This window comes from Entelurus aequoreus, linkage group LG10 (assembly GCF_033978785.1).
Source record: "Entelurus aequoreus isolate RoL-2023_Sb linkage group LG10, RoL_Eaeq_v1.1, whole genome shotgun sequence".
NCBI lineage: Eukaryota > Metazoa > Chordata > Actinopteri > Syngnathiformes > Syngnathidae > Entelurus > Entelurus aequoreus.
This window is the reverse complement of record NC_084740.1, coordinates 65,892,184-65,919,481: the sequence shown is the minus strand read 5'-3', so window position 1 is coordinate 65,919,481 and position 27,298 is coordinate 65,892,184. Positions and strand designations below refer to the sequence as shown.

The window sequence follows — 27,298 nt, the reverse complement described above, 5'->3', positions numbered from 1 at the left end:
CATTAAAGGGCCAGTCCGCATTTTTGTTAGGGAAGGAGTTAAGAAGTGAAAAGTAGAATAGGTTTTTAGTACTTACATTTTTTTAACAATATTTAGTGATTTCTGAAAAATAAATGATATGACAGCTATTGTAGACAAAAAGTATAACAAACCTGTTTGTAAACAATTTAACAATACACAAAAATACAGTATGTGTAAGACAATGTAATTTACCATGAGTTGATTTACGTGGAGCCCGACTTAAACAAGTGGAAAAACTTATTCGGGTGTTACCATTTAGTGGTCAATTGTACGGAATATGTACTGAACTGTGCAATCTACTAATAAAAGTTTCAATCAATCAAAAAAACAGCATCCAGAAAAATATAAAAGGATACAACTGCTTAAATAATGCATGGTCATAGTAATAAAGATGTGTGTGTGTGTGTGTGTGTGTGTGTGTGTGTGTGTGTGTGTGTGTGTGTGTGTGTGTGTGTGTGTGTGTGTGTGTGTGTGTGTGTGTGTGTGTGCGTGTGCGTGTGCGTGTGCGTGTGTGTGAGTGAGAGTGTGTTCTTGTATTTCTACCCTTCTTGAGACATCAACAATCAGAATCAGAATCAGAATCAGAAATACTTTATCAATCCCCGAGGGGAAATTAAAATTTTCAGCACAATCCCGTTCAAGATCAAACAAACATTACAGGGAGACAGAACAGGATCGCTGACGGGTCTGCCAACTTCCGGCGCCCTTTACAAAAAAGGTGAGATACAGGTAAAAAATCCGTCTAAGCCTGGGCCCCTGGAGAGGGGTCCAGACTGAGGCCAAGGGAAAAAACAACTCATCAAACATCAAAGAACACAAAGGACATTAAAAGAGCAGAGCTGATGCAAACAGCCACTTTTAAATACAGCTATGAATAAAAAGTAAAATAAACATATACACTGTGGTGGCCTCTGCGGTGTTCCACGCCATCGTCTGCTGGGGTGGAGGGAGCATGGCCAGAGACAGGAGCACACCCAACAAAGCAACCAAGAGAGCCGAATCCACTCTCGGCCGCCCACTAACTCGGCCAGTGTCCAGTCCGCATGGATGAGCGAGGATGCGTCTAAGGAGACTGAGGTGTCCGATACCTGCTCATTCAGCCAAGACTCTGTGAAGCCTGTCCGTCCCGGCGCTGAGTGCTAGCTCCGCAGCCCTGTCTCTTCATCTGCATCTCCTCCAGTCTCTCCAAACGGACTCTGGTGTGGCAGAGACCCAACAGCTGGTCTCCATGGCCAAAAGGCTCCCGGGAGGCAGATCCAGAAGTTCACAAAAAAGCACAGAAGAAGTCACGAAAGTGCCACCCCTTGTCACACAGTCCCAAAGGGTCCCGAACCAAAAGGCCAAAAAAAAAAAATAAAAAAAAAAAAAATAAAAATATATATATATATATATATATATATATATATATATATATATATATATATATATATATATAATAACACATGAAAACAAGAGGGAAACACAAAAGGATGACACAAGAGCACAGAGCTCCTGCCAACAGCAGCCACTACAGCCGGCCGCCATCTTGGAAAAACAAGGAGAAGTACATTCCGTATGAGGACCGGTGAACTAATTAGGACCCAAATCATGGTCCCAATACGGAAAACCATTGCATCTAATAGAGAATGTCTCATTTGCACCCCTGGTGGTGAAATCTATCAAAGTTAGGGTGGTCCCAAAAAGGAGGGATTTTTCAAATTGACGGTGTGTCTGTTTTAAAAGTGCTCCCCCTCTGGTCTATATTTGAAATAACGGGTGTGTGTAAAAATTTGAAGTGATCACCCCTCTGGCCAACATGTGTAATAACAAGTGTGTGTAAGAAGTTGAAATGCGCCCCCTTACGCCAAAATTAATAAAACAAATTTTAAAAAAATATGTATATAGAGACATACTGTAATAACTTTAATCTTTTGAAGATTAAAAACCAATTACAAACAAAAAAAATTCCACAAACATATTTTTTTACAAAAAGCTTACCTTATTTATATTTACATATCATGTATATATTATTAATGTTGTAAATACAAATCTTTATATATCTAGAAAGGGTGGTTCTAAAGAGGTAGTCATTTTTCGGAGGTCTCAAGAAGGTAACAAATACAATATATATATATATATAACATTTTTGTATTTAAAAAAAAAAAATTTTAAACCTTTTTTAAATAATATCCCATACATTTTTGTTTTTCTTTCATTGTGGATCCCTCCGAAGTGGCAATTTCCTCAATCCTCAGTACTACTATGTTTTGCAGTGCTGTGCGTGCATGTGTGTTTTGTTTGTTTTTCCTTTTTAAACTGATGTCAAGCACTTTGTGTTGCAACTTGTCTGTGCATGAAAAGTGCTATATAAAGTTTGATTGATTGATATAAATATATAAATATCAACAATGCCACAACATAAATAAGACAAAAATAAAAATATTTGTGAAAATAAACATAGAAAAGAACTGAACAATATTGATCCTGTCATGCTAGTATCGAGCCGATACTAATTGATCAGCACATAAGCTTTATTGTAATGTGATAAGTACTGTACATATATTATGCACGGAGGGCGATACTAAACTGAAAAACAAGCAGTAATACATACATACAAATAATAATACATTTAATGTTTAATTATATTTTCCCCTCCGTCCCATTCCCTGCTGTCCTGCACTTATGTGTCTGAGCACTGTGATACAAGAACTTTCTTGACCAAACATTCCGGTTATATTCTGGTAATGACATCCATTGTGACACTAGCTGGCACTGGTGGTCTGCTAAACCAGAGTCTAACCCTTTACATACAGTAAAACAGTTTGGCCCTTGATGGTGCAAGAAGAGCACTCCTTTTTTATAAACCGTAACTAAAAAGGGTAACCAAAATACTAGGAACATCCATCCATCCATCTTCTTCCGCTTATCCGAGGTCGGGTCGCAGGGGCAGCAGCCTAAGCAGGGAAGCCCAGACTTCCCTCTCCCCAGCCACTTCGTCCAGCTCCTCCCGGGGGATCCCGAGGCGTTCCCAGGCCAGCCGGGAGACATAGTCTTCCCAACGTGTCCTGGGTCTTCCCAATGGCCTCCTACGTGCCCTAAACACCTCCCTAGGGAGGCGTTCGGGTGGCATCCTGACCAGATGCCCGAACCATCTTATCTGGCTCCTCTCGATGTGGAGGAGCAGCGGCTTTACTTTGAGCTCCCCTCGGATGGCAGAGCTTCTCACCCTATCTCTAAGGGAGAGCCCCGCCACCCGGCGGAGGAAACTCATTTCGGCCGCTTGTACCCGTGATCTTGTTCTTTCGGTCATAACCCAAAGCTCATGACCATAGGTGAGGATGGGAACGTAGATCGACCGGTAAATACAGGTCCCAGTAATAACCAGTGCAGACTCAAGTTAAGGTTTTGGACTGATGTTTTTATTATTATCCACCAACTTTCCGCTCATTTGCCCTCATTTCCCTGCAGCAACCTTTGTGCTTCGTCCTTGGCACTTTCCCCGTCGCCGTCTTCGGCAACCTCCCTACTGTCCACATCTTGTCCTCGTTTGCAGAACTCTGCCTCCTCCTCCTCCCCCTCAGCCTCCTCTCGCTCACACACGACCTCCTCGCCGACCCCCCGCCCTCGCCATTGTCCCTCTTCATCATGGTCGTCCTCTCCATGCACCGTTTGGCTGTAGCGAGCTGCCACCTCCCACTCCAACTGCATTACGCGGGCCTCCATCTTGCGGTTGCTCGACTCAGCCTCCGCCATGAGGCGAGCCAGTTTGGTTTGCAGGTCCTCCATAATACTCTCCAGGCAGCTGATCTTCACCTCCATTTTCTCTGCAGCGTCTATCACTTTCCCCCCACCGACATCTAGCATGCCCATTTTGGTGAGAATCTGTCGGCCCTTCTCCTCCAGGTGTCGCTTGGCCACCGGGTATTCAGAAATCACATCCGTCAGGTCCTCTTTGGACAAGCTGAACAGGTCAGAGTAACCGATACTTCGGATGTTGGCAGTGCGGCGATTGCCCAACTTGTTGCCTAAACACATGGACATTTTCAGAAAATTTACTTTTAACACTGACAAGTTCAAATACCAAAGAAAAATGACAATAACTCTGAGAAGCTACAGAGATTAACTGGCCTTGACATACCTCTAATGTTGAGAATGCTAATTTCTCCAAAGAAGTTCCCTTCACTCAGCACAGCAAACTCCGTGACGCCGTCGTCTGCGACTACTGCCAGTTTCCCTTCTTTAATGATGTACATTTCGTGACCCACATCTCCCTTTCTGCACACATACTCTCCCGGACTGAACACCTGAATAACACAACATGAAGACTTTCTCTTGGTGTCACCATTACACAGTGCTTGCATCATTGTAAAGTTCACCAACAAGAAGTACAAAACAGCGCTGCTGAAGCAGAGACGTAAGCTAAGGAACAAACATCTAAATGACCGAGCATCTGACAAAGCACGTGACTTAAGGAAGCAGGGAAATATATCAGGTACTTAAATCAACATAAACCTTTTGGAGCCCAAGTACTTGCTGTCAAAGACATCAAGGAACTGGATGAAGGTTAAAAATGGCATCATCTTGATCACAAGAATGAAAAGCACAACACACAAACAAAGGCTGTGGACTGGCTTCCTGACCTGGGGTGTTAGCTTTAGCACCAGCTCCTCCAGCAGGCTCTTCTCGCAGCTCTGGAAGATAGTGACTTTGGAGAGAGTGGGCAGGTGAACGCTCACAGCGATCTCGGTCCTCAGGTGGATGGGCAGCTGCTGCAGGATTTCATTCTCACGCATGATCTTCTTGTTGATGTGCAGGTGCTGGTACCAGTTGTCGATACGCTGCCTTAGCTCCTTGCTGATGTGATGGCTGCGCAAATAGGCTTTCACCTGAATCGGAGGAAAGGGGAATTTTCGTCCAAACATTCCAAAACTGAAGAGCGGAGATGCAAGTAGTCTTACCAGCTCGTGATTGGGGAAAAACACGTTGTCACGGTCTCTCAGGCTAGTGATAACGCTCCCGACGTTGCCAACTATTGAGGCAAACACCAACACGGCGATGAGAAGGTCGGCAATCATGAACAAGAACGCCTCTTCTCGACTTGGCAGCGGAGTGTCTCCGACTGTAGTGAATATCTGGGCTGAGAACCAGAAACAGTAGAAATACTGTCGGCGCGTGGAGGCGAACACCGGATTGGTGATGTTGGGGTAGACCCAGCCGTCACTTCCGAAGCCAATGTAGTTTGACAGTGCAAAGTAGAGACAGGCATTCCAGTGGATCAGGACAAAGATGTAGATCATGAGCTTGGAGATGCGGAAGGTGTTGGGATAAGAGGTCCTTGTCTCCATGCGGTCGAGTGCCTCGTTGAGTCGTGGCGTCCGAAGGAGACGGTTTATCCTCACCATGGGCGTTTCGATGCCAAAGACCAAGTAGAACAAGTCGGTGGGCAGTAGGGACAACAGATCCCTTACAAAACATTTAGAGTGAAGGTAGCGCTTCTTGAGCTGATTTAGGTCTCTGATCAAGATGCCCTGGTGCAGGTACCCTAGAAAAATGCTCAGAGTTTAATCACTCAGAAAAAAATGGACATAAGCATCACATGACTGACACTTAGCAACTATACCACTCCAAAGCCCGGCTTATGCTTCTGCTTCTGTCGCCCGCTGCGATCTTTTGACAGTTTTGCGTCGTGGTTGGGCGGCTTCTGTGCAATTCTCAGCCAAAACCCTTGGGGCAGTGTTTTACAGTCAGTCAACTCAGTGGACAAACATGACACTCGTCGACCAATTAGCTTGATAGGCTCCTTCGTCACGAGCAAACAATGTCAATTAAAGAGAGACGGGGCTGTTACTGGAGTGACTTTTGGGAATGTCGATCTGAAATCAGAAAAAACGCATTTGAGCGAGTTGTCTGCTAAGTCGACCAGCCGATTACGGCGTTTACAGCCCACACATTTTTGGGGGATGCGCATGTGAAGCTACGCAAGACAGTTTGGACGGGGAGGAGTAAGCTTGGGTAGCATACGCTGGTGCATCTAGAAAAGCATAAACCTGGCTCAACTTTCAGCACCGGTCAATAGGGTTGGGCATTGTCTTACAGTCCAATTCCACCGGAACCATCCACATTTTTAAACGTGGATTCCTATTATCAAGGTTAAGTCCTCAGAGCTGCCACAGACGAGGCTAGCAGCTAACTGGATCTCCACTCACCTAAGTCAATAATCTTCCAGTGCGGCAAGAAAACGTTGGTTCTTGAGAAATATTATCACTGGAGGACAAGGCTAAATACGTTACGCACAGAGAAAGCGCTCCTGTGAAAATAAACTTCATGACATTTATATTTAAGTTTGAAGTATTGATACTGGTTGAAAATAGTATTGTGAGAGGAGTACATTTTTGACCTTGCCTCTTAAAAAAATCTAAATCAAGAATTGTTAGAAACCGGAATTGAAATGAGTACCCAGGATTAAAATGAGGACCAGGGATCCAATCCAGATCCAGACCTGGAATCCAATCCGGAATCGTCCAAGTCCAAACAATGCCCAACCCTACTGGTCAAATCGTACATACATACCCGTGCGGACAGCAATAATCATGTCTGTGGCGTACAGCAGGTCAGACACATAGTCAAGTGTGAGCCACACGGGCAAGTAGTTGAGGGCGATGGACGTGAAGCAAGTCCTGTGAAAGCAACGCCATGTCATGTGATACACACATGTCCCTTTTACAGCGGATAGTTTTTGTTTTTTTACAAAATAACTTAATCACAATCCCATTTATCCAAAGGAGTAGTAAAATGTCTGTTTTAGAGAAGTGGGGGTTGGTTGGGTTCTGTATAAAAGGCATTGGTGGATAGACGCTGGCTCTGATGTCGGTGAGACCGGTGTACCTCAAAATGATGATCACCCAGTTGTAGACGACAGGAAAAACCATCAGCTGCAGCCAGACGTAGTAAAAGTGCTCGGCCGGGTCCACCACCCAGCCTCTCCAGCTGCGGGGAAAAGCAGTCGCAATAAAAACAACCATGAATATTCCGATACTCTGTGTCATGATGCAAGTTACCACATCTTGTATGGTCACTATTTGTGGAACATGTATTTGTGGCGTACCCAGTTCACAATTAAGTGAGGAACATGAATAGGCGTACTCGCACGACCCCGAGCCTTTGCATTGTGCCATCACTTCTATTCTGCTGTTTTACAGCAATTTCTCTGACACTCTGGAATATTTCCAGTCTTATGGAGGGTTGTGAATTGTGATTAATTTGAACAAGATTAATTTTTGCAAGAGGAACGCATGAACCAAATTTAAATTTAAAACGTTGCAGGTGAGAGAGCATGCTGTGGGTTTTATTTAATTTTTATAGTATGAATTGTGTCAATATTATCGAAGAATCTGTGTTGCATTACTTAGTCCGTAACTTGCTGCACATGTATGTGTGCATGGAATTGTTCCAAAGAAACCTTTTAAAATGTTATTTCACTTTATAAATAGTTTTTTTTTAGGTTTGTTTGTATTGGAGAAGGGGCAGCACGGTGGAACAAGGGTTAGTGCATGTACCTCACAATACGAAGGTCCTGAGTTCAATCCCGGGCTCGGGATCTTTCTGTGTGGAGTTTGCATGTTCTCCCTGTGACTGCGTGGGTTCCCCCCGGGTACTCCGGCTTCCTCCCACCTCCAAAGACATGCACCTGGGGATAGGTTGTTTGGCAACACTAAATTGGCCCTAGTGTGTGAACGGGAGTGTGAATGTGGTCGGTCTAACTGTGTTGGCCCTGCGATGAGGTGGCGACTTGTCCAGGGTGTACCCCGCCTTCCGTCCAAATGCAGCTGAGATAGGCTCCAGCATCCCCTGCGACCCCGAAAGGGACAAGCGGTAGAAAATGGATGGATGGATGGAATCCCTAAGCATTTGAAGAGCTAAGCAAATTTTGTTTTGAACCTTTACTGTACCTCGATTGAATTGAAGCGCGACCCTACAACCGAGGTACTACTACTACATGTACTATTTAGAGTAGGGGTGCCTAAAGTGGGGCCTGCGGGCCAAACTCGGCCCGTCAAGTCGTTTCTTTTGGCCCCCAAATGGTGGCTTCCATAAATTCAATACACAGTCATGCTTTTTTAGGCCCACACAATCACAGATCATGGCATGTCCGCAAGGCTAACAAGTTGCCACATTGAACGAGATGATCTCCATTAACTTAAAGCCCCAGTTAAGAACTTTCAGTTTTGGTTGATTTTGGCGGCACCAGTGGACCAAAGCGGTAATGCTTCGCCAGAAGAAGACCACATTTCCAGGATGACTATCGCATTTAGCGTCAAAAATTACATGATGTCCGCTGTAATATTGGCACAAATATTAGGTCTCTAATGGCTACGCTGATGTTAAAAAGCAGACACTATCATTAAATGATCTTGGATTGCGCTACAAACATGACGCTACAACCAAGAATGTATCAGGCGGATGCAGGTTTGAAGCAAAGAAAGACCGGCGGGAGATTTTTTTCAAAGGAGGTAGTAGTGAAACTATCATGCTGGTGGTTATTTATTGCTACCACGCACATTGAGCATTACTATTTGATTTGAGCTTCGGAAGTCACTTACTTGCCCAGCAGGAACAAAGCCAAGGTAGCATAGGTCTGAAATTCCTCGTCTTTGAGCTCACGCCAGCAAGTAAAAGCCGGGGCAATGTTGATCCTGACTGTCCTTTTAGTCGTACAAGCTCCCTTTTACTTTTTCTGTCTCCTGAGACAAAACTTTTTGTTTCTTTGGTTGTTTTGGAGCTTCAAACAAGATAGCAGTAATTGCACACAGACGTTCTTCTTCTTCTTTTAATTTCCTGGCAGAGTTTGCATTGACTTCTGTCTTGTTAACGAATGAGGGGAGTGACGTATGCCGTAAAGAAAGTCAGCACATTTGTAGTTCTACAACCACCATGTGTAAATGTTTGACCCACAAGACAAAAAATCCTCTCCTAATTGTTCTTACCCTGTCCGGGATGCACTGTCCTGGCTGCAGTTGTCTTTGTCGCTGCCATCCTCTCCCTCGTCTGCTATTTCTAGCCTCCGACGCCACCTGAGCCACCTACGCCATCCGGAGCCTGGACCATTGACGTCGGACCTGTCATTCATCGTCAAAAGTCGTGTTTGAGGACTTTGTGGACACGCAGTGGGATGAAGATGTCTGCTGCCAAGCCAGTCCTGCAGGCTGCGCTTTGCCTGTTGATGTTGGTCACTATGGACGACAACCACAACACACACATACAACTCCTCCGGGATTTTCTACATTCCCTCCAGAAAGTCTTCTTCTGCTCATCTACCAGCCACAGGTATTGTGACCATAATTTATTCTTAACCACATTAAATTGTAACATGTATGTAACTTTAATAGATGTAACAGTGAAATCAAAGAAGAACCCTGCATATGGCCAAAAGAAAAGACTGCAAAATTATGAAGGGTGTTGTATGTCTCCCTTTCTATTTTATTTTTATATTTGATTACCTCTGCACATCATGCACATTATTTCCCTTTTCCTATTCATATGTTTTACAGGGAAAAAATACAGTATAAAGACCCCAGTATATCCATCCATCCATCCATTTTGGGGTCACGGGGGATCGCCGGCGCCTATCTCAGCTGCATGTGGGCGGTAGGCGGGGTACACCCTACACAAGTCGCCACCTCATCGCAGGTCCAACACAGATAGACAACATTCACAGTCACATTCACACACTAAGGTCAATGTAGTGTTGCCAATCGACCTATCCCCAGGTGCATGTCTCCAGGTGCATGTCTTTGGAGGTGGGAGGAAGCCGGAGTACCCGGGGGGAACCCACGCAGTCACAAAAGAACATGCAAATTCCACACAGAAAGAACCCGAGCCCGGGATTGAACTCAGGACTTTCGTATTGTGAGGCAAATACACTATCAATCAATCAATCAATGTTTATTTATATAGCCCTAAATTACAAGTGTCTCAAAGGGCTGCACAAACCACAACGACATCCTCGGTACAGAGCCCACATGAGGGCAAGGAAAACTCACCCCGGTGGGACGTCGATGTGAATGACTATGAGAAACCTTGGAGGGGACCGCATATGTGGGTAACCCCCCCACCCCTCTAGAGGAGACCGAAACCAATGGATGTCGAGTGGGTCTGACATAATATTGTAAAAGTCCAGTCCGCAGTGGATCCAACACATCAGCGAAAGTCCAGTCCACAGTGGATCCAACACAACAGTGAGAGTCCAGTCCATTGTGGGGCCAGCAGGAAACCATCCCGAGCGGAGACGGGTCAGCAGTGCAGAGATGTCCCCAACCGATGAACAGGCGAGCGGTCCACCCCGGGTCCCGACTCTGAACAGCCAGCTCTTCATCCATGGCCACCGGATCTGTGTAACTCCCCCTCCACAAGGGAGAGGGGGGCAGAGGAGAAAGGAAAAGAAACAGCAGATCAACTGGTCTAAAAAGGGGGTCTATTTAAAGGCTAGAGTATACAAATGAGTTTTAAGATGGGACTTAAATGCTTCTACTGAGGTAGCATCTTTAACTGTTACCGGGAGGGCATTCCATAGTACTGGAGCCCGAATAGAAAACGCTCTATAGACCGCAGACTTTTTTTGGGCTCTGGGAATCACTAATAAGCCGGAGTTCTTTGAACGCAGAATTCTTGCCGGGACATATGGTACAATACAATCAGCAAGATAGGCTGGAGCCAGACTGTGTAGTATTTTATACGTAAGTAGTAAAACCTTAAAGTCACATCTTAAGTGCACAGAAAGCCAGTGCAGGTGAGCCAGTATAGGCGTAATATGATCAAACTTTCTTGTTTTTGTCAAAAGTCTAGCAGCCGCATTTTGTACCAACTGTAATCTTTTAATGCTAGACATAGGGAGACCCGAAAATAATACGTTACAGTAATCGAGACGAGACGTAACGAACGCATGAATAATGATCTCAGCGTCGCTAGTGGACAAAATGGAACGAATTTTAGCGATATTACGGAGATGAAAGAAGGCCGTTTTAGTAACACTCTTAATGTGTGACTCAAACGAGAGAGTTGGGTCGAAGATAATACCCAGATTCTTTACCAAGTCGCCTTGTGTAATTTTTTGGTTGTCAAATGTTAAGGTGGTACGTATTATTAAATAAATGTCGGTGTCTAGCAGGACCGATAATCAGCATTTCCGTTTTCTTAGCGTTGAGTTGCAAAAAATTAGCGGACATCCATTGTTTAATTTCATTAAGACACGCCTCCAGCTGACTACAATCCGGCGTGTTGGTCAGCTTTAGGGGCATGTAGAGTTGGGTGTCATCAGCATAACAGTGAAAGCTAACACCTAATTCTTGCTCCACCGTGCTGCCCACCCCAGTATATATATATATATATATATATATATATATATATATATATATATATATATATATATATATATATATATATATATATATATATATATATATATATATATATATATATATATATACACACACACTACCGTTCAAAAGTTTGGGGTCACATTGAATTGTCCTTATTTTTGAAGGAAAAGCACTGCACTTTTCAATGAAGATAACTTTAAACTAGTCTTAACTTTAAAGAAATACACTCTATACATTGCTAATGTGGTAAATGACTATTCTAGCTGCAAATGTCTGGTTTTTGGTGCAATATCTACATAGGTGTATAGCGGCCCATTTCCAGCAACTATCACTCCAGTGTTCTAATGGTACAATGTGTTTGCTCATTGGCTTAGAAGGCTAATTGATGATTAGAAAACCCTTGTGCAATCATGTTCACACATCTGAAAACAGTTTAGCTCGTTACAGAAGCTACAAAACTGACCTTCCTTTGAGCAGATTGAGTTTCTGGAGCATCACATTTGTGGAGTCAATTAAATGCTCAAAATGGCCAGAAAAAGAGAACTTTCATCTGAAACTCGACAGTCTATTCTTGTTCTTAGAAATGAAAGCTATTCCATATATATATATATATATATATATATATATATATATATATATATATATATATATATATATATATATATATATATATATATATATATATATATATATATATATATATATATAGTCTTCAAAAAAGTATATAATATTAAAATACTGAAATGTAATATGTTCTTTTTTAATGTGATCTATTAATTGCATACTAGTATGTACAATATTTTCATTATTGTGATTTTTATAGAAAAATTATGAGGGCGGACCTACGTCACTTCCGCCTACCAATCCCCTAGCAACCGGGAATTCGTTGAAAACAAACCAGCTCACAGCGAACACAGCATTGACAGAAAAAGCATTTAACGAGCGTTGTGGCTTGGAAGTCGGCGTTAAATCCTTCATTTACGCATTTTTACTTATTTGCATATCGTGTGAAAAAACGAAAATGTATTATTTGCGTCAGACTCGTCTCAGTGAACTTTAAAGCTTCTCAGGCTTAGCTTAGCTTGCTAGTTAGCTTAGCCTGTGCGCTACCAAGAAAGAGACGCTGAAGTTATCAACAACAAGATCAAGTGTTAGTGTATAAAATATTGAGAGATTTGAGGGCTACATGTATTGTTTAAGTACAACTGTTCTTCGCCAGGTGTTCTTTGGCCGCCCTGGCTTACGTTTTCCCGGTGGTGTCCATCTTAACGCTGCCTTTGGTATCCTCTCGTTGTCCGGTTTTCGAAAATAGCTAGCTAGGCTATAGACTATATAGTATATACCGCATGTTATTTTTGTACAACAACAACTTCAGCTGTCGAACGTTATAAGGTAAAAATTCAACAAGTACAACATTAGCACGGACGGTATAGCCAAGTTGTGGTTAAGAAGGTGGATTTTTGTTCCTTATATTTACCAGAAACGAAGTGATCCGAACACACGACCCGGGACTTTGGGGGACTCCAGTGAGAACCGTCCTCGTTTTCCCGGTGTAAAGCTGCGAGCCATTTGTCTCGTCTCTGTGGGCTTTTATCACGCTTTGGCAGAACAAAATGCAACCTTTGTTTTCCCTGTTTCCAGTTATGGTTAGCACAACCAAAAACAACACAGATTTTCGGCATTTTGGAGGCAGAATGACGGGTTTAACCAGCGTAGGTCGACAGGTTAAAGAGTAATGGCAACGGTTTGTTTTCAACGCCAGTCTCGTTGCTATGGCTCGAAGAACCCGTATGTAGCTCAGTTGCCCGGATGTCGGCCCTCACCCATTCATTAATGAATTGTATTATATGTGTGTAATACACAAATGCACAACTTTTACAATGTACAACAGTTATTTAACTCAAAATATATATTTTTAATATGTATTAAATTTATTCATACAAAATGATGGGGGTAAACTAAAGGGTGTCTTTGCAGAACCGGACAGAACCTAAGAAAGTGGGTCACAGCGCGCACTAGCAGCGCGTCGCCGCGTGGGCGGAGTCTCGGCGAAGATGGCGTCAAGTCGGGGACGAGCTTCGGGCCAAGCATCGCACAGGATGTTGTTGTGTCACTAACAAGATGCGCTGCCGCCCCGAACAAGAAGCGTTTCGAGTTGTTGGCTTCACGGTGGCGTGTCGCCGCGGCGCGCCGCTTGTGTCGGGGCCTAGTCGGGCGTCTGTCGGTCTTGTGCCACGCTGACATTGATTCTGAAGCTCGTTAGCGGCTAGCCTCCAGCTAACCTGCTAGCTAATTCAGCAAGTCAGGTCTCTGACAACAACATTAGGTGAGTGGCCTCCAACTTTGACCAGAATTTGACATTTTTATACAAATGACGAGTGAGGAATCAAGCAGACTGCTCCATCATTTCGTCATTAGGATGCGCTGATTGCTGTCCCCTTCCTGGGTGACACTTGGAAGCATCCCTTCGTGCTTTTATCAACGGGATTTGGTATGTGATAAAATATATACAAATACTACTACTATTAATACTGTGGTCCAGTCGATGAAGATGATTATTAAACATAACATTTTTAAACACAGAATGTCCTGTTTTCAATTAACAATTACGGTATAATTTAGGGCAGGGCGATATGGCTGAAAACTGTATCACGATATAAGGGTTTTATCGGTCGATATCAATATTTATTGATATTTTTTTTATGACCTTTTGAAAACAAGGACCAGGAGAAAAATATATTAAATGTAAACATTTTTATTCAAAATGTAACTTTCATCTGATTATAATCCCCTCAGCTATCAATGTAGAAAGGAAAATAAATATAAAAAAACCCAATGGAAAACAAACAATCAACGTAAACAAAATTGTAAAATCACATTGAACACTCAACAATAACCTCTTAAAATGAATGTGAAAACATAAGGAATATGTAAGAAAATGCTTAATAAAGTGTAACAAAATAGTGCAAAGTGTGAAAATGTAAAAATCTGAGAATAAATATTTTCTGCAGGTTTAGTGCCAAGAAGTAATAATGGCTGTGTAACATTTATTTTGGTCAGTTATTCTTACTTAAGTATGGAAATGAAATTATGTTATGCAGTAATTATTACTGAAATAATATTGGACCAAATTACTATTGTTTTAAAGTAACACATTTGTTATATTTTGTAATAAATTGTATTTACACTGTCCTGCACTCTAGTTTCTCCTAGGGTTTAAAAGAAAACAGGTAAGCTCGGCTAGGGACTACGAACCGTTTTAGCGACAATCTCTTCGCTTTCTGCAGAACTCATTTTTAGTATCCATACAGAGAATCAAGAGTGAGACAACAAGATGGCGCAACCAAACATGACAGTTGATGCTGTTACCTGGTTGGCTGTTAGCATGTTTCTCCCACTGATCAGTGATCACTTCCTGCGTTGAAAATGAATGGGCAATATGAACTGATATCGATTCTCGTCACAGCCCGAGGATAACCAGGGCATTTTTATTTAGTAAGCAGTCTTTGCAAAATGTATTTTAATATTTGTTGATCAAGTTGATTTAGTTGAGTAAAAGAACAATGTACAAACTTGTTTATGAGATCTGGCGCCATAGGAAGAAAATTAGATTAACATTAAATATAAGTTGCAGCTGAGATAGGCTCCCCCGTGACCCCGAACAGGACAAGCGGTAGAAAATGGATGGATGGATGGACTTGCTGCCCCTTTCAATAGAATGTTAGGGGAAACACTGCTGTTTGTTTCACACGTGTTGTGATAAAGTGATGGTTGCAGCTGGTTGTCACAGCAACGGGAAGGAGGTGTGCTTTGACAGGGGGTTGGCATCCATCATGACATGAAATGTCGGCCAAGTTCCGCTCTTGTCCTTCAAACTGTGTGTGGCACAGTCCTACAACTGTATGCGTAGAAGTAGAGATCGACTTGGTCCCGCCCTGAGGTGCAAAGGTGAGTCTTTGGGACAGATCATAGCCCTGCCCACCTGTACACACCTGAGCTTTTCCTGTTTGAATTCTCAAGATGTTTGTGTTGCACCTCGTAGGTTTCATGTTCTCATTCACACGCTGAACCTTTGGACTTGGACCGTTTTTTGTTTTTTTTTAACATAACTTCCTTCTTTAGAGGTCAGAACCTCGCTGCTTGGGAGTCTTGGGGAACTTTGAGCTCCTAATCCGATCCTCGGCTACACAAAGCGGAGGCTTAATTTCGCCTGAAGCTGAACAGTCTGACATGCACTAAAAGTTGTTTGCCTGGTTGATTGATTGATTAATCGGTGAGTGGACGTTACTTTTTGGACACGTATTTGTTTGTTTTTGCGTATGTCATGTGCGAATGAAGACTTCCTTATTTTTTATCAGAAACACCTTGAAGAAATAACTCTGTGGTGGACGGTCATGTGACCTCAGTCATGCAGCTTCAAATGATAACACAAGAGTCGTTTAAAGGTTAACCTAGCTAAACTTCCACGCTTCACCTTTCGTCGACTGTTTAACTAGATGTGTCTCATATTTCCAGGGTTTAAGAAGTAAAAATGTGTTTGTCTTAGGGCTGGGCGATATGGCCTTTTTTTAATATCTCAATATTTTTAGGCCATGTCACGATACACAATATATATCTCGATATTTTGCCTTAGCCTTGAGTGAACACTTGATGCATATAATCACACCAGTATGATGATACTATGTGTCTACATTAAAACATTCTTGTTCATACTGCATTAATATATGCTCATTTCAAACTTTCATGCAGAGAGGGAAATCACAACTAAGTCAAATGACCAAAACTGTATTTATTAAACAGTTATTAAGCAGTGGCACAAACATTCATGTCATTTCAAAACAGAAATTGCAAGATTGTCAGAGACATTTTAAAACAAGCTAATAGTGCACTTTTGTGCGTGATGTCACTAAGATGACATATCAAAACAACACTCAATTAAAGTGCACTTTTTGTACAGAACGCCACTACAATAGTTTAAAACAAATAAAGTGCACTTTTCTGCATGATGTCACACAAGACATTTCAATAAGTGTCAAATAAAAATGAGCTGCATAATAGGAAATCAAATAGTTCTTGTCCTTCGCTATGTGGTAGTTTCCTGCGGACGTTATCTCCTTCTGTTTTTGACAATTTTTTTCATACGGTGTTGATGTGGAAATGGTTGCCTCTGCATTTTGTTGGTGTGGCACCGAACGGCGATGTTGACATGCAGAGTAAGCACTCTTCATTCTCTAGCGGGTGACTTTTCAAATGATGCTACATATAAGCAGTAATGCTACTTTTTGTAGAAACGCTTTTGCCCCACACTTGACAAATTACGGTTGTCTGTTCGACATATTACCACTTGAAGCCAAACCACCGCCAGACGATGGACCCCCTGCTGTTTTTCTTGGGAATGAATTCTTCCTTCATTTGTTACCAGATTCGCACCTTCTCTCTCTCGTATTACCACAGCTGTTACCTCTCTGCTCCGCGAGGCCGTATACGTATGTGACGTATGTAAGAAGGTGCGGTTGTTTTACGTCTCTGAGAGGGAGAGACAACAAAGAGTGAGGAACGCCTGTAGTGTAGTGCCCGCAGTTAAAAGCAACTGCGTGAGAACGTATACTCAAATATCACGATATAGTCATTTTCTATATCGCACAGAGACAAACCCGCGATATATCGAGTATATCGATATATCGCCCAGCCCTACTTTGTCGCAATAAAAACTAAGGTGTTTCTTGCTTTTTTTTGGTGATAAGCTTGTCATTGACTAGATGGTTGGCTCCATCCCACAAATGAGCTTGTGTTGCCATAAAAACAGGACGTTTCAGTCCCACTTATCTGTAATATGCATGCCAGACCACTAGTTGGCAGAGTCACACAAAGGAAGGCAGATGACAGTTTTTTTGTGTTTCTTTGGACGCTGGAACTGTCATTTTCAAAACTTCCATTTTGCCTCTGTCTCAAATGTGATGCGTCTGTCAGTACACTTCAGTAATTACACTGTAGGGCTGGCCGATAAAACGATATCAATAATTATTACGGAATTGCTATCAATAAAAAATGTGTTCGATAAAACGTCCAATCATTTTCTTTTTCTTCATCGGAAGAAACCGGAAGTTGCAAAGCAAGGTTGGTTGCATGAACAAAGGCACTCGCTCATCCTCTGGTAACCCAGCAACACAGGAAGTGATCACTAATCAGTGTGAGTGACACGCAAACAGCCAACCAAGTAACAGTAATAACTATCACGTTTGGTTGCGCAATCGTGTTGTCTTGCGGTTGATTCTTTGCATGGAGTAAGAAGAGAAAGTCAAAATCAGTGCTGCAGAGAGATTGTGGATAAAAGGGGAAAAGTCATATCGACAGTATGGCAGTTTTGTTTTTGTTTTTTTAAATGGACCATAGTCAGACCAATATGGTCTGTAGATGATGCAATGCGCTCATCCCTACCAAGACCGGTAATACCACACCACCTTAGCCCCGCTCCCCCTTTAGAGCACAGCTGTAACTTCCTGGCACTAAACCTGCAGAAAATAGTTTTTTCTCAGGTTTCTCTGTTTACATTTTCGCACTTTGCACTACGTTGTTACACTTTATTAAGCATTTCATACGTATTTTTTCACCTTCATTTTAAGAGGTTATTGTTAAGTGTTCAATGTGGTTTTGGAATTTTGTTTATATTGAGTGTTTTCCATGCAAGTGCTGACATTTCCTCTCCTTTCTGTCTTGATAGCTGAGGGGATTATAATTAGATGAAGGTTACATTTTATAAAAATGTTTACCTTTTAATGTATTTTTCTCCTGGTTCTTATGTTTGATAGGTCAGAAAAATATCAATAATTATCGATATCGACCCATATAAACAAAACACTATCGTGATACAGTTTTCAACCATATCGCCCATCCTTAGTGCACAGTATATTTAGGTCCTGAATGTGCCAACTGTGACAGTGTAGTGTAGTCCCAAATCTGTCATGGCGCACTTACCCACAAGTTGTTCTTCTCTCCTTTTGAATGGCGAATTGCAACCTCTCCACTCTGTTATTGCCAGCATACGAGTTACCCGATGAAACAATCTGCCAGCTTTTATCCCCACGTCTTGATTGTACAATAATTAAGAAGAGATTTGTTGGGACTTTTTCTAGCTTGCTTAAAATGAGCACAGATTACACCACCGCTGTTTGTTTGGTAGTCACTCCCTTTGTGGGATGTAGCCAATATGACGACTATTGAGGGTGGTAATGAATCGTTTTGAGTGCATCAGTGCACTGCATCCTGCATCCAGTGTTAACGCACTTATCTACCCGAAAGAATACGGAAGTGTACTAATTGAGACAGAGGCTCTGCTTTTCAGACTCCACAAGTGTTGTTGCCACAGAAACAAACTGTATGCATTGTGCATTTATCTGTGCCCTGGGCTTTAAATGTAAGCGATTCATACTCTCTTTGTTGCACCAGGAGTAAAATGTGTAAAATGAAACAATACAAACATATTCACACAACGCATTTTCCTGACTATAGAGCAGTGGTTCTTAACCTGGGTTTGATCGAACCCTAGGGGTTCGGTGAGTCGGGCTCAGGGTTACGGCGGAGGTCAAGACACACCCGACTCATCGTGTAAATAAAAACTTCTCCCTATCGGCGTATTACGGATACGGCAACAGCAGAAGTCACACTGATTTGCAGGTGTGTAATTTGTTGTGAGTTTATGCACTGTGTTGGTTTTGTTCTTTGAACAAGGTGATGTTCATGCACGGTTCATTTTGTGCACCAGTAAAAAACATGGTAACACTTTAGTATGGGGAACATATTCACCATTAATTAGTTGCTTATTAACATGCAAATTAGTAACATATTGGCTCTTAACTAGTCATTATTAAGTACTTATTAATGCCTTATTCGGCATGGCCTTATTATAACCCTAACCCTCTAACCCTGGCCCTAACTCTCTAACCCGGGGCGGCGTGGCGAAGTTGGTAGAGTGGCCATGCCAGCAATTGGAGGGTTGCTGGTTACTGGGGTTCAATCCCCACCTTCTACCATCCTAGTCACGTCCGTTGTGTCCTTGGGCAAGACACTTCACCCTTGCTCCTGATGGGTGCTGGTTAGCGCCTTGCATGGCAGCTCCCGCCATCAGTGTGTGAATGTGTGTGTGAATGGGTGAATATGGAAATACTGTCAAAGCGCTTTGAGTACCTTGAAGGTAGAAAAGTGCTATACAAGTATAACCCATTTATCATTTATAATCCAAATAACTCTAAATTAAGTCTTTGTTACTTAGAATATGTTCCCCTAGTGTCCAAAAAACTCTAAATTAAGTCTTTGTTACGTAGATTATGTTCCCCATACTAAAGTGTTACCAAAAACATATAACTTTGTCTTGAATTTGAAAAAAAACATTTTTTTTCACTAAAGAAGGGTTCGGTGAATGCGCATATGAAACTGGTGGGGTTCGATACCTCCAACAAGGTTAAGAACCACTGCTATAGAGGCACATATAAACTGCACCCACTAAATTTTAGAAGAAAAAAAATATTTTTCCACATAATAGCCGCACCGGACGATAAGCCGCAGATACATACGTTGTGAAATTAGTTATTTACACAGAAATATTTGGTACATTTTATGTACATACCTTAATTTTTTCCAAACGATGCCTGTAACAGGCAGTAAAACAGCTGATCAAACAAAACAGAAGTCCTGGTCATGGACCCACAAGCTGCAGAAGCTAGCACTCCAATCAGCTAAACAGATTCAATAAGTCCGCAGTGACGTTTTGGTGAATTTATGAAACTGAAACAATACAAAAATAATGCTATTGTAAGTTATTAATACTAACACAGATACTTATAAATGTGTTAGCATATTAGCTAATGATAACAACGCTAGCATGATTAAATTATGACAGCATGTACTATAATGCATGAAAACACTCCTACAGACATCACACATGGGACGGTTTTGTAAGTAAGAATTGTTTCTTATATTGTAGAACTTACAAATGTTGCTTGGAGTGATGAATAAATAATCCATATGAGTTGGAATGCTCTGGATGGCTAGAAGATGGAACGGCACTTGTACTTCCGGTTGAAAGCTCAGTCTAAACAGAAAGGCACTGCAGCACCTGCAGTGAGCGAACTTGTCCAAAAGATGGCGCCATACCAATAACACACCTATTTCGTGTCTTTGCTTGTTTTTTTGTTTTTTTTAACTATTTGCATTATGGCCGTCAGCGAATAAAAATTCACAAATTAGCCGCACCGTTTTATAAATTGCAGGGTTCAAAGTGTATGGAAAAAAGTAGCGTCTAATAATCTGGAATTTAGGATAAATGTAAAATGATACAAACCAATGGATGACTGAGCATGTTGTTCATTTAACAGCTGAGAGTGGAGACTGGCTATGGAGTGGTCTTGGCTTCAGACCGGATGACAGGGTCTCCTCGGAGGACTGGGTTGTAGCGCTTCCTGAACAGGAAAATCACTGACTGACAGCGATGTCAGCCCCTCCCATCTCTAGTCTACATCACCCTCTCCTTGAGTGACTCCTCTCCTCTTGTCGTTTGCTGCAAATTGATGCGACCTTGACCCTTCACTCTCTTGCTGTCGGGTCCGACATGAGCTGGCTGAGCAGGTTAAACCCACGGGCTCCCGGCGGCCGTCCGGGTCGGGGCGCCGCCCAGTCGGCCCCCTGCACGGCGGACCCGGAGACATGTCTGATGGTGTTTGAGAACCACTGGAGACAGGTGAGCCTTGGTTTGGTCATGTATGTTTTCAATATATGCACGACACAAAATTTAAGGAAGTGACACTTTGTTATCTACAACTGCACATCAATGCTTGTCACGCTGGTTCATCATTTTGTGTAAGTTATGAAATGAGAAAGTAAAGACTTCTAGACTGGCTTGAAGCATTTTCTCAAGTCTTAGCTTGTGTAACATCAGGAGTGCAAACATTGTGACTGCGCGCCTCAGGTGTCACGTGTGCTGGATCAGAGCGAGCCGTCATCCTCCACTGATGACCTGATCGCGGTCAGGAACCACACCGATCAGATGCTGTGTCTGCTGGCCGAGGAGCGACCCGTCGAGGCTTCGGACGGCGCCGCCAACAAGCGAGTGGCGGGCCCCATACTGAGCTTGGTGGTCAGCCAGGACATTCTGGAGTGTCTGGTCCAGTGGCACCTCCGCCGCGGCCTGGACCCAGACAGCCAGGGGGCGCTGCTCAAGCTGTTTGAGATGCTCATCGGCCAATCACAGCAGCCCTTGCTGCAGCACGTGGCCGTCCTGCACCCCCTGCTCAGGCTCCTGGGAGCCTGCGCCGACCCGGAACTGGGTTGTCCCGCTGCCTTGGAAAACAGTCTGGTCCTGCTGCTCAACCAGGTAGTGGACTTTGTGCTGTTGGCATGGTTACCAAGTCGCACGATGATAACGACTTTGCGGAAATGTCTGACCAGATCTGCGTGTCCATGGCCCGGCAGCCTGTGCTTCTGGAGATGTTGTTCCAGGCGACGCCTGTCCAGCAAGGATCCACCAACCTGCTGATCTTCTCTCTCCTCGTGCCCTTCATCCACCGCGACGGCGCCATCGGACAACAGGCCAGGGACGCCCTGTTGCTGGTCATGGCCACCTCGGCCAGCAACGACAACGTGGCTCGCTACATCGCAGAGAACTCCTACTTCTGCCCGGTGTGTGTTTGTGCGCCATCCTTGTTAAAGAAGTAATGCAACACATCAGCATTAGAATCACAGAATCACTAACCCTTACTAACCCTATTATTGCCAACATGTTTCCCTGTGCCTAAAATTCCCGGATTACGTAGAATTCCCAGGAATTTTTCCCAATTGAAAATGAAAGGGCAATATAAATCTCTATTTATCCCATGTTTCTCAATTGATTTAAACCATTCCACCATTCACACACTCCACTCATCCTGGACATCAAAGCCAACATGTTAAATTCCTGACTTACCCCGAAATTACCAGGAACTTTTCCACATTGAAAATCAATGGGCAATATACAAACCTCTGCATATCCCACATTTCTCAACCGATTTGAATGGTTCAAAAGTCTAAATGCTCTTTACTCTGGGTAGTCAACTGTTAGCATGTTAACGTTAGCATGCTAACTTACTTAGCTAATTAAAAAAATTGTTTTGCTAATTTCGCGGTTGTTCACCTTAGTTATGTAGCTTAGTACGTGACACATGCTAACTTTTTTTCAAAGTTTGCACCCGTACATCTCAGTCATTTAACATGTTAACTGTTAACATGGTAAAATTTGCATGTTAACTTTTTTGGCCTATGTTTCTGTTTTACACTTCAGAGTCATACAACTTGGTACTTGGCACATGCTAACTTTTTTTTGTCCAATTTTGCAGCCGTACACTTCGGAGTCATATAACTTGGTAATTGACACATGTTAAAGGCCTACTGAAACCCACTACTACCGACCACGCAGTCTGATAGTTTATATATCAATGATGAAATCTTAACATTATAACACATGCCAATACGGCCGGGTTAACTTATAAAGTGACATTTTAAATTTGCCGCTAAACTTCCGGTTCGAAACGCCTCTGAGGATGACGTATGCGCGTGACGTAGCCCGACGAACACGGGTATGCCTTCCACATTGAAGCCGATACGAAAACGCTCTGTTTTCATTTCATAATTCCACAGTATTCTGGACATCTGTGTTCGTGAATCTGTTTCAATCATGTTCATTGCATTATGGAGAAGGAAGCCAAGCAAGCAAAGAAGAAAGTTGTCGGTGCGAAATGGACGTATTTTTCGAACGTAGTCAGCCACAACAGTACACAGCCGGCGCTTCTTTGTTTACATTCCCGAAAGATGCAGTCAAGATGGAAGAACTCGGATAACAGAGACTCTAACCAGGAGGACTTTTGATTTGGATACACAGACGCCTGTAGAGAACTGGGACAACACAGACTCTTACCAGGATTACTTTGATTTGGATGACAAAGACGCAGACGTGCTACTGTGAGTATGCAGCTTTGGCTTTTTTTTGCGTATGTACGTAACTTTTTTAAAATATATAAGCTTTATGAACCTTGGGTTAGGTGAACGGTCTTTTGGGCTGAGTGATTGTGTGTGTTGATCATGTGTTTGAATTGTATTGGCGTGTTCTATGGAGCTAGGAGCTAGCAGAGGAGCTAGGAGCTAGCATAACACGTACCGTACCGTAAGTGCGCGTCACGTACGTAACTTTTTAAAAATATATAAGCTTTATGAACCTTGGGTTAGGTGAACGGTCTTTTGGGCTGAGTGATTGTGTGTGTTGATCGGGTGTTTGAATTGTATTGGCGTGTTCTATGGAGCTAGGAGCTAGCAGAGGAGCTAGGAGCTAGCATAACAAACACGCAGGTGTTATTATGCAGGATTAATTTGTGGCATATTAAATATAAGCCTGGTTGTGTTGTGGCTAATAGAGTATATATATGTCTTGTGTTTATTTACTGTTGTAGTCATTCCCAGCTGAATATCAGGTACCGTGAGTATGCAGCCTTGGCTGCTAAACATTCGATAACTTGACCGTATGTGCGCGTCACGTACGTAACTTTTTAAAAATATATAAGCTTTATGAACCTTGGGTTAGGTAAACGGTCTTTTGGGCTGAGTGATTGTGTGTGTTGATCAGGTGTTTGAATTGTATTGGCGTGTTCTATGGAGCTAGGAGCTAGCAGAGGAGCTAGGAGCTAGCATAACAAACACGCAGGTGTTTTTATGCAGGATTAATTTGTGGCATATTAAATATAAGCCTGGTTGTGTTGTGGCTAATAGAGTATATATATGTCTTGTGTTTATTTACTGTTGTAGTCATTCCCAGCTGAATATCAGGTCACCCCCGGCTCTCACAGCATCTTCCCTATCTGAATAGCTTCAACTCCCCACTAGTCCTTCACTTGCACTTTACTCATCCACAAATCTTTCATCCTCGCTCAAATTAATGGGGAAATTGTCGCTTTCTCGGTCCGAATCTCTCTCACTTCATGCGGCCATCATTGTAAACAATAGGGAACTTTGCGTATATGTTCAACTGACTACGTCACGCTACTTCCGGTAGGTGCAAGCCTTTTTTTTATCAGATACCAAAAGTTGCAATCTTTATCGTCGTTGTTCTATACTAAATCCTTTCAGCAAAAATATGGCAATATCGCGAAATGATCAAGTATGACACATAGAATAGATCTGCTATCCCCGTTTAAATAAAAAAAATTCATTTCAGTAGGCCTTTAAAGGGGAACTGCACTATTTTTTAAAATTTTTGACTATCGTTCACAATCCTAATGAGAGACAAGCAGACAAAAGGTTTTTTCTTTTCATTCTAATTTGCCACAATCTGCTCGTTCTAGCTGGCTAGCAATGCAGCTAATGGGATCAATCCATTCTGCCTCTAAATCACTTTGAAAATGCATCCAAAAACTGCCAACAATACTTCATTTACGTTTCGTAACCTGTATAATAACCCAGCTGTAGCGACATTGTTAATGTAAGAGTGAACACTGAGGAACTCTTTTCTAGCCCAGTAACACATCGCCTTACCACGGCATGCTACGGTATCAGCTGTAAGCTAGCTACGACAAGAAGCACCTGAATCCGACTTGAGTTTGTAATGCACAACCAATGCACCAATCTGTACTGACTAAAAAACATGAACAATCATATTACAGTATCTGTAAAGTATTATTTCATGTTTTGTTTGTACACAGCTAGCTTGGCAACGTATGTACTGTAGTTGTAACAGTCATGACGTGTTGCGTGTATCATGATCAATGTTATAGTGACTCACTCCATCGACAGTTGTCCATTTTTTCAAGCTGACCGATGATGTGTTTTACCAGTTGATTATGGGTAAGCTAAGCACTCAATTCCTGTCGGCATAGCTTGGCTTCAAGTTCCACGTTTTACAGCTTTGAGTCAAGGCAACCTCATTTTCTCGGCATCAGTCTGCTCCAACGTTTCCGTCTCTCTTCGTGCTCGCTTCTAGAACCAGCCGTTCATACTCCGTATATTCAGCTTCAAAAAGTCATCTTTGTTGTCTGTTACCAAGTCTAGAACACATGCAAGCCGGAAGTAGGAACACATATTTGTTGTCGGAAGTGTGTTGCTTTGGAAACAGAAATAAATGCGCTGAGGAAATAAGTTCCGGCAATGCTTAAAGGTGAACTGCACTTTTTTTTGGTATTTTTGTCTATTGTTCACAATCATAATGAGAGAAAAGAAGAAAAACGTTTTTTTGCATTTTAACATGTAAAAACAGGCTCGTTCTAGGTGGCTAGCAATGCAGCTAATGGAAGCAATCAATGTTACCTGTAAATCACTTTAAAAATGCATCAAAAAACGTTTTTCCCCAGTTTATTTAGAGTAAGTAATTAATTTATGTCGAAATAGCTTGGCTTCAAATTCCACATTTTGCAGCTTCGAGTCACTTTCACCTCACTCTCTCGGCTTCTGTCTGCTCCAACGTCTCACTCTGGCTTCTAGAAGTAGTAGTTCATCCTGCATAAATTCAGATTCATTTGTCAAAATATATTTGTATTTGTTGTTTGTTACCAAGTCTGCCATGATTAGAACACACACTGGCGTTTTGTATCTGGAAGTGCGCTGCTATGGAACCCGAAATAAATGCGCCAATAATTAGTTCCGCCAATGCTTAAAATGACCCAAATACGGTAAACATTGTACATATAACATATTGTTATGAAGGTGTATGTTACTACATTATAGATATACTTGCAGTGTGTATGTATATTGTACATATAACATATTGTTATGGAGGTGTCTGTTACTACATTATGTATATACTTGCAGTGTGTATATTGTACATATTACATATTGTTATGAAGGTGTCTGTTACTACATTATGTATATACTTGCAGTGTGTATATAAAACATATTACATATTTTTATGAAGGTGTGTGTTACTACATTATATATATACTTACAGTGTGTATATTGTACATATTACATATTTTTATGAACGTGTGTGTTACTACATTATATATATACTTGCAGAGTGTATATTGTACATATTACATATTTTTTATGAAGGTGTGTGTTATTACATTATATATATATACTTTCAGTGTGTATATTGTACATATTACATATTTTTATGAAGGTGTGTGTTTACTACATTATATATATATACTTGCTGGCCCTGTGATGAGGTGGCGACTTGTCCAGGGTGTACCCCGCCTTCCGCTCGAATGCAGCTGAGATAGGCTCCAGCACCCCCCGCGACCCTGAAAGGGACAAGCGGTAGAAGATTGATGGATGGATATACTTGCAGTGTGTATGTTGTACATATTACATATTATTATGAAGGTGTTTGTTACTATATTATATATAAACTTGCAGTGTGTATATAAACATATTACATATTGTTATGAACGTGTCTGTTACTACATTATATGTATACTTGCAGCATGTAGGTAACAGGTTGATGGAGCAATTTTTATCGTCTTTAGAATCCTAAAAAAACGTGTTTTTGCCTCCCATAATAATTGTGAACGATAGGCAAACAAAAGTTCCTCTTTAACTGTTAGCATGCAAAAAAATGTTTTTATTTTTTTAAAACTCTACACCTCAGTTATATAATGTGACACATGCTAGCTGTTATCATGTTAACATTGGCATGCTAACCTTTCCAACCAATTTTTCAGCCGCACGCCTCCGAAACATATAACTTGGTACGTGACGCATTCTAACCGTTGGCATTTTGCGCATTTCCGCCGCTTGTGCTCATACACCATTCACACGCACTTTATCTCCAAATTGCATAGTCTAGTTAGTATTAAGATATTTTATCATATATTATACCATTTCCTTTTTCACCTATAACAAAAAAGCTAAGATGTGGATGTTTTGTTTGGATAGTTCAGCATATTTTGACCTGCACTGCAATGCTTTTAACA

General features: G+C 42.0%; 2 protein-coding genes across 4 annotated transcripts in view; one reads left to right on the top strand and one right to left on the bottom strand.

The window, feature by feature from the left end:
• fhip1b (FHF complex subunit HOOK interacting protein 1B) overlaps positions 1 to 27,298 on the top strand; it is a 716,414-nt gene that overhangs the window by 681,782 nt on the left and 7,334 nt on the right. Inside the window, exons 1-5 of one of the 3 annotated variants that reach the window (XM_062061484.1) lie at positions 13,418 to 13,701; positions 13,794 to 13,866; positions 20,747 to 21,108; positions 21,337 to 21,741; positions 21,816 to 22,046. In XM_062061484.1, coding sequence (XP_061917468.1) covers positions 20,980 to 21,108; positions 21,337 to 21,741; positions 21,816 to 22,046 — 765 coding nt within the window. In that variant the 5' untranslated portion in view covers positions 13,418 to 13,701; positions 13,794 to 13,866; positions 20,747 to 20,979. Of the gene's footprint in view, positions 1 to 13,417; positions 13,702 to 13,793; positions 13,867 to 20,746; positions 21,109 to 21,336; positions 21,742 to 21,815; positions 22,047 to 27,298 lie in introns of those variants that run through there. The other 2 variants (XM_062061485.1, XM_062061486.1) reach the window with 2 other exon arrangements.
• On the bottom strand, positions 3,445 to 13,149 carry cnga4 (cyclic nucleotide gated channel subunit alpha 4). The gene is made up of 8 exons (XM_062061451.1): positions 12,853 to 13,149; positions 8,985 to 9,116; positions 6,886 to 6,987; positions 6,571 to 6,677; positions 4,959 to 5,542; positions 4,641 to 4,886; positions 4,139 to 4,304; positions 3,445 to 4,025 (listed from the first exon to the last, which is right to left on the bottom strand). The coding sequence occupies exons 1-8, from the start codon at positions 12,942 to 12,944 to the stop codon at positions 3,445 to 3,447; spliced, it is 2,010 nt and encodes a 669-aa protein (XP_061917435.1). The 5' UTR covers positions 12,945 to 13,149.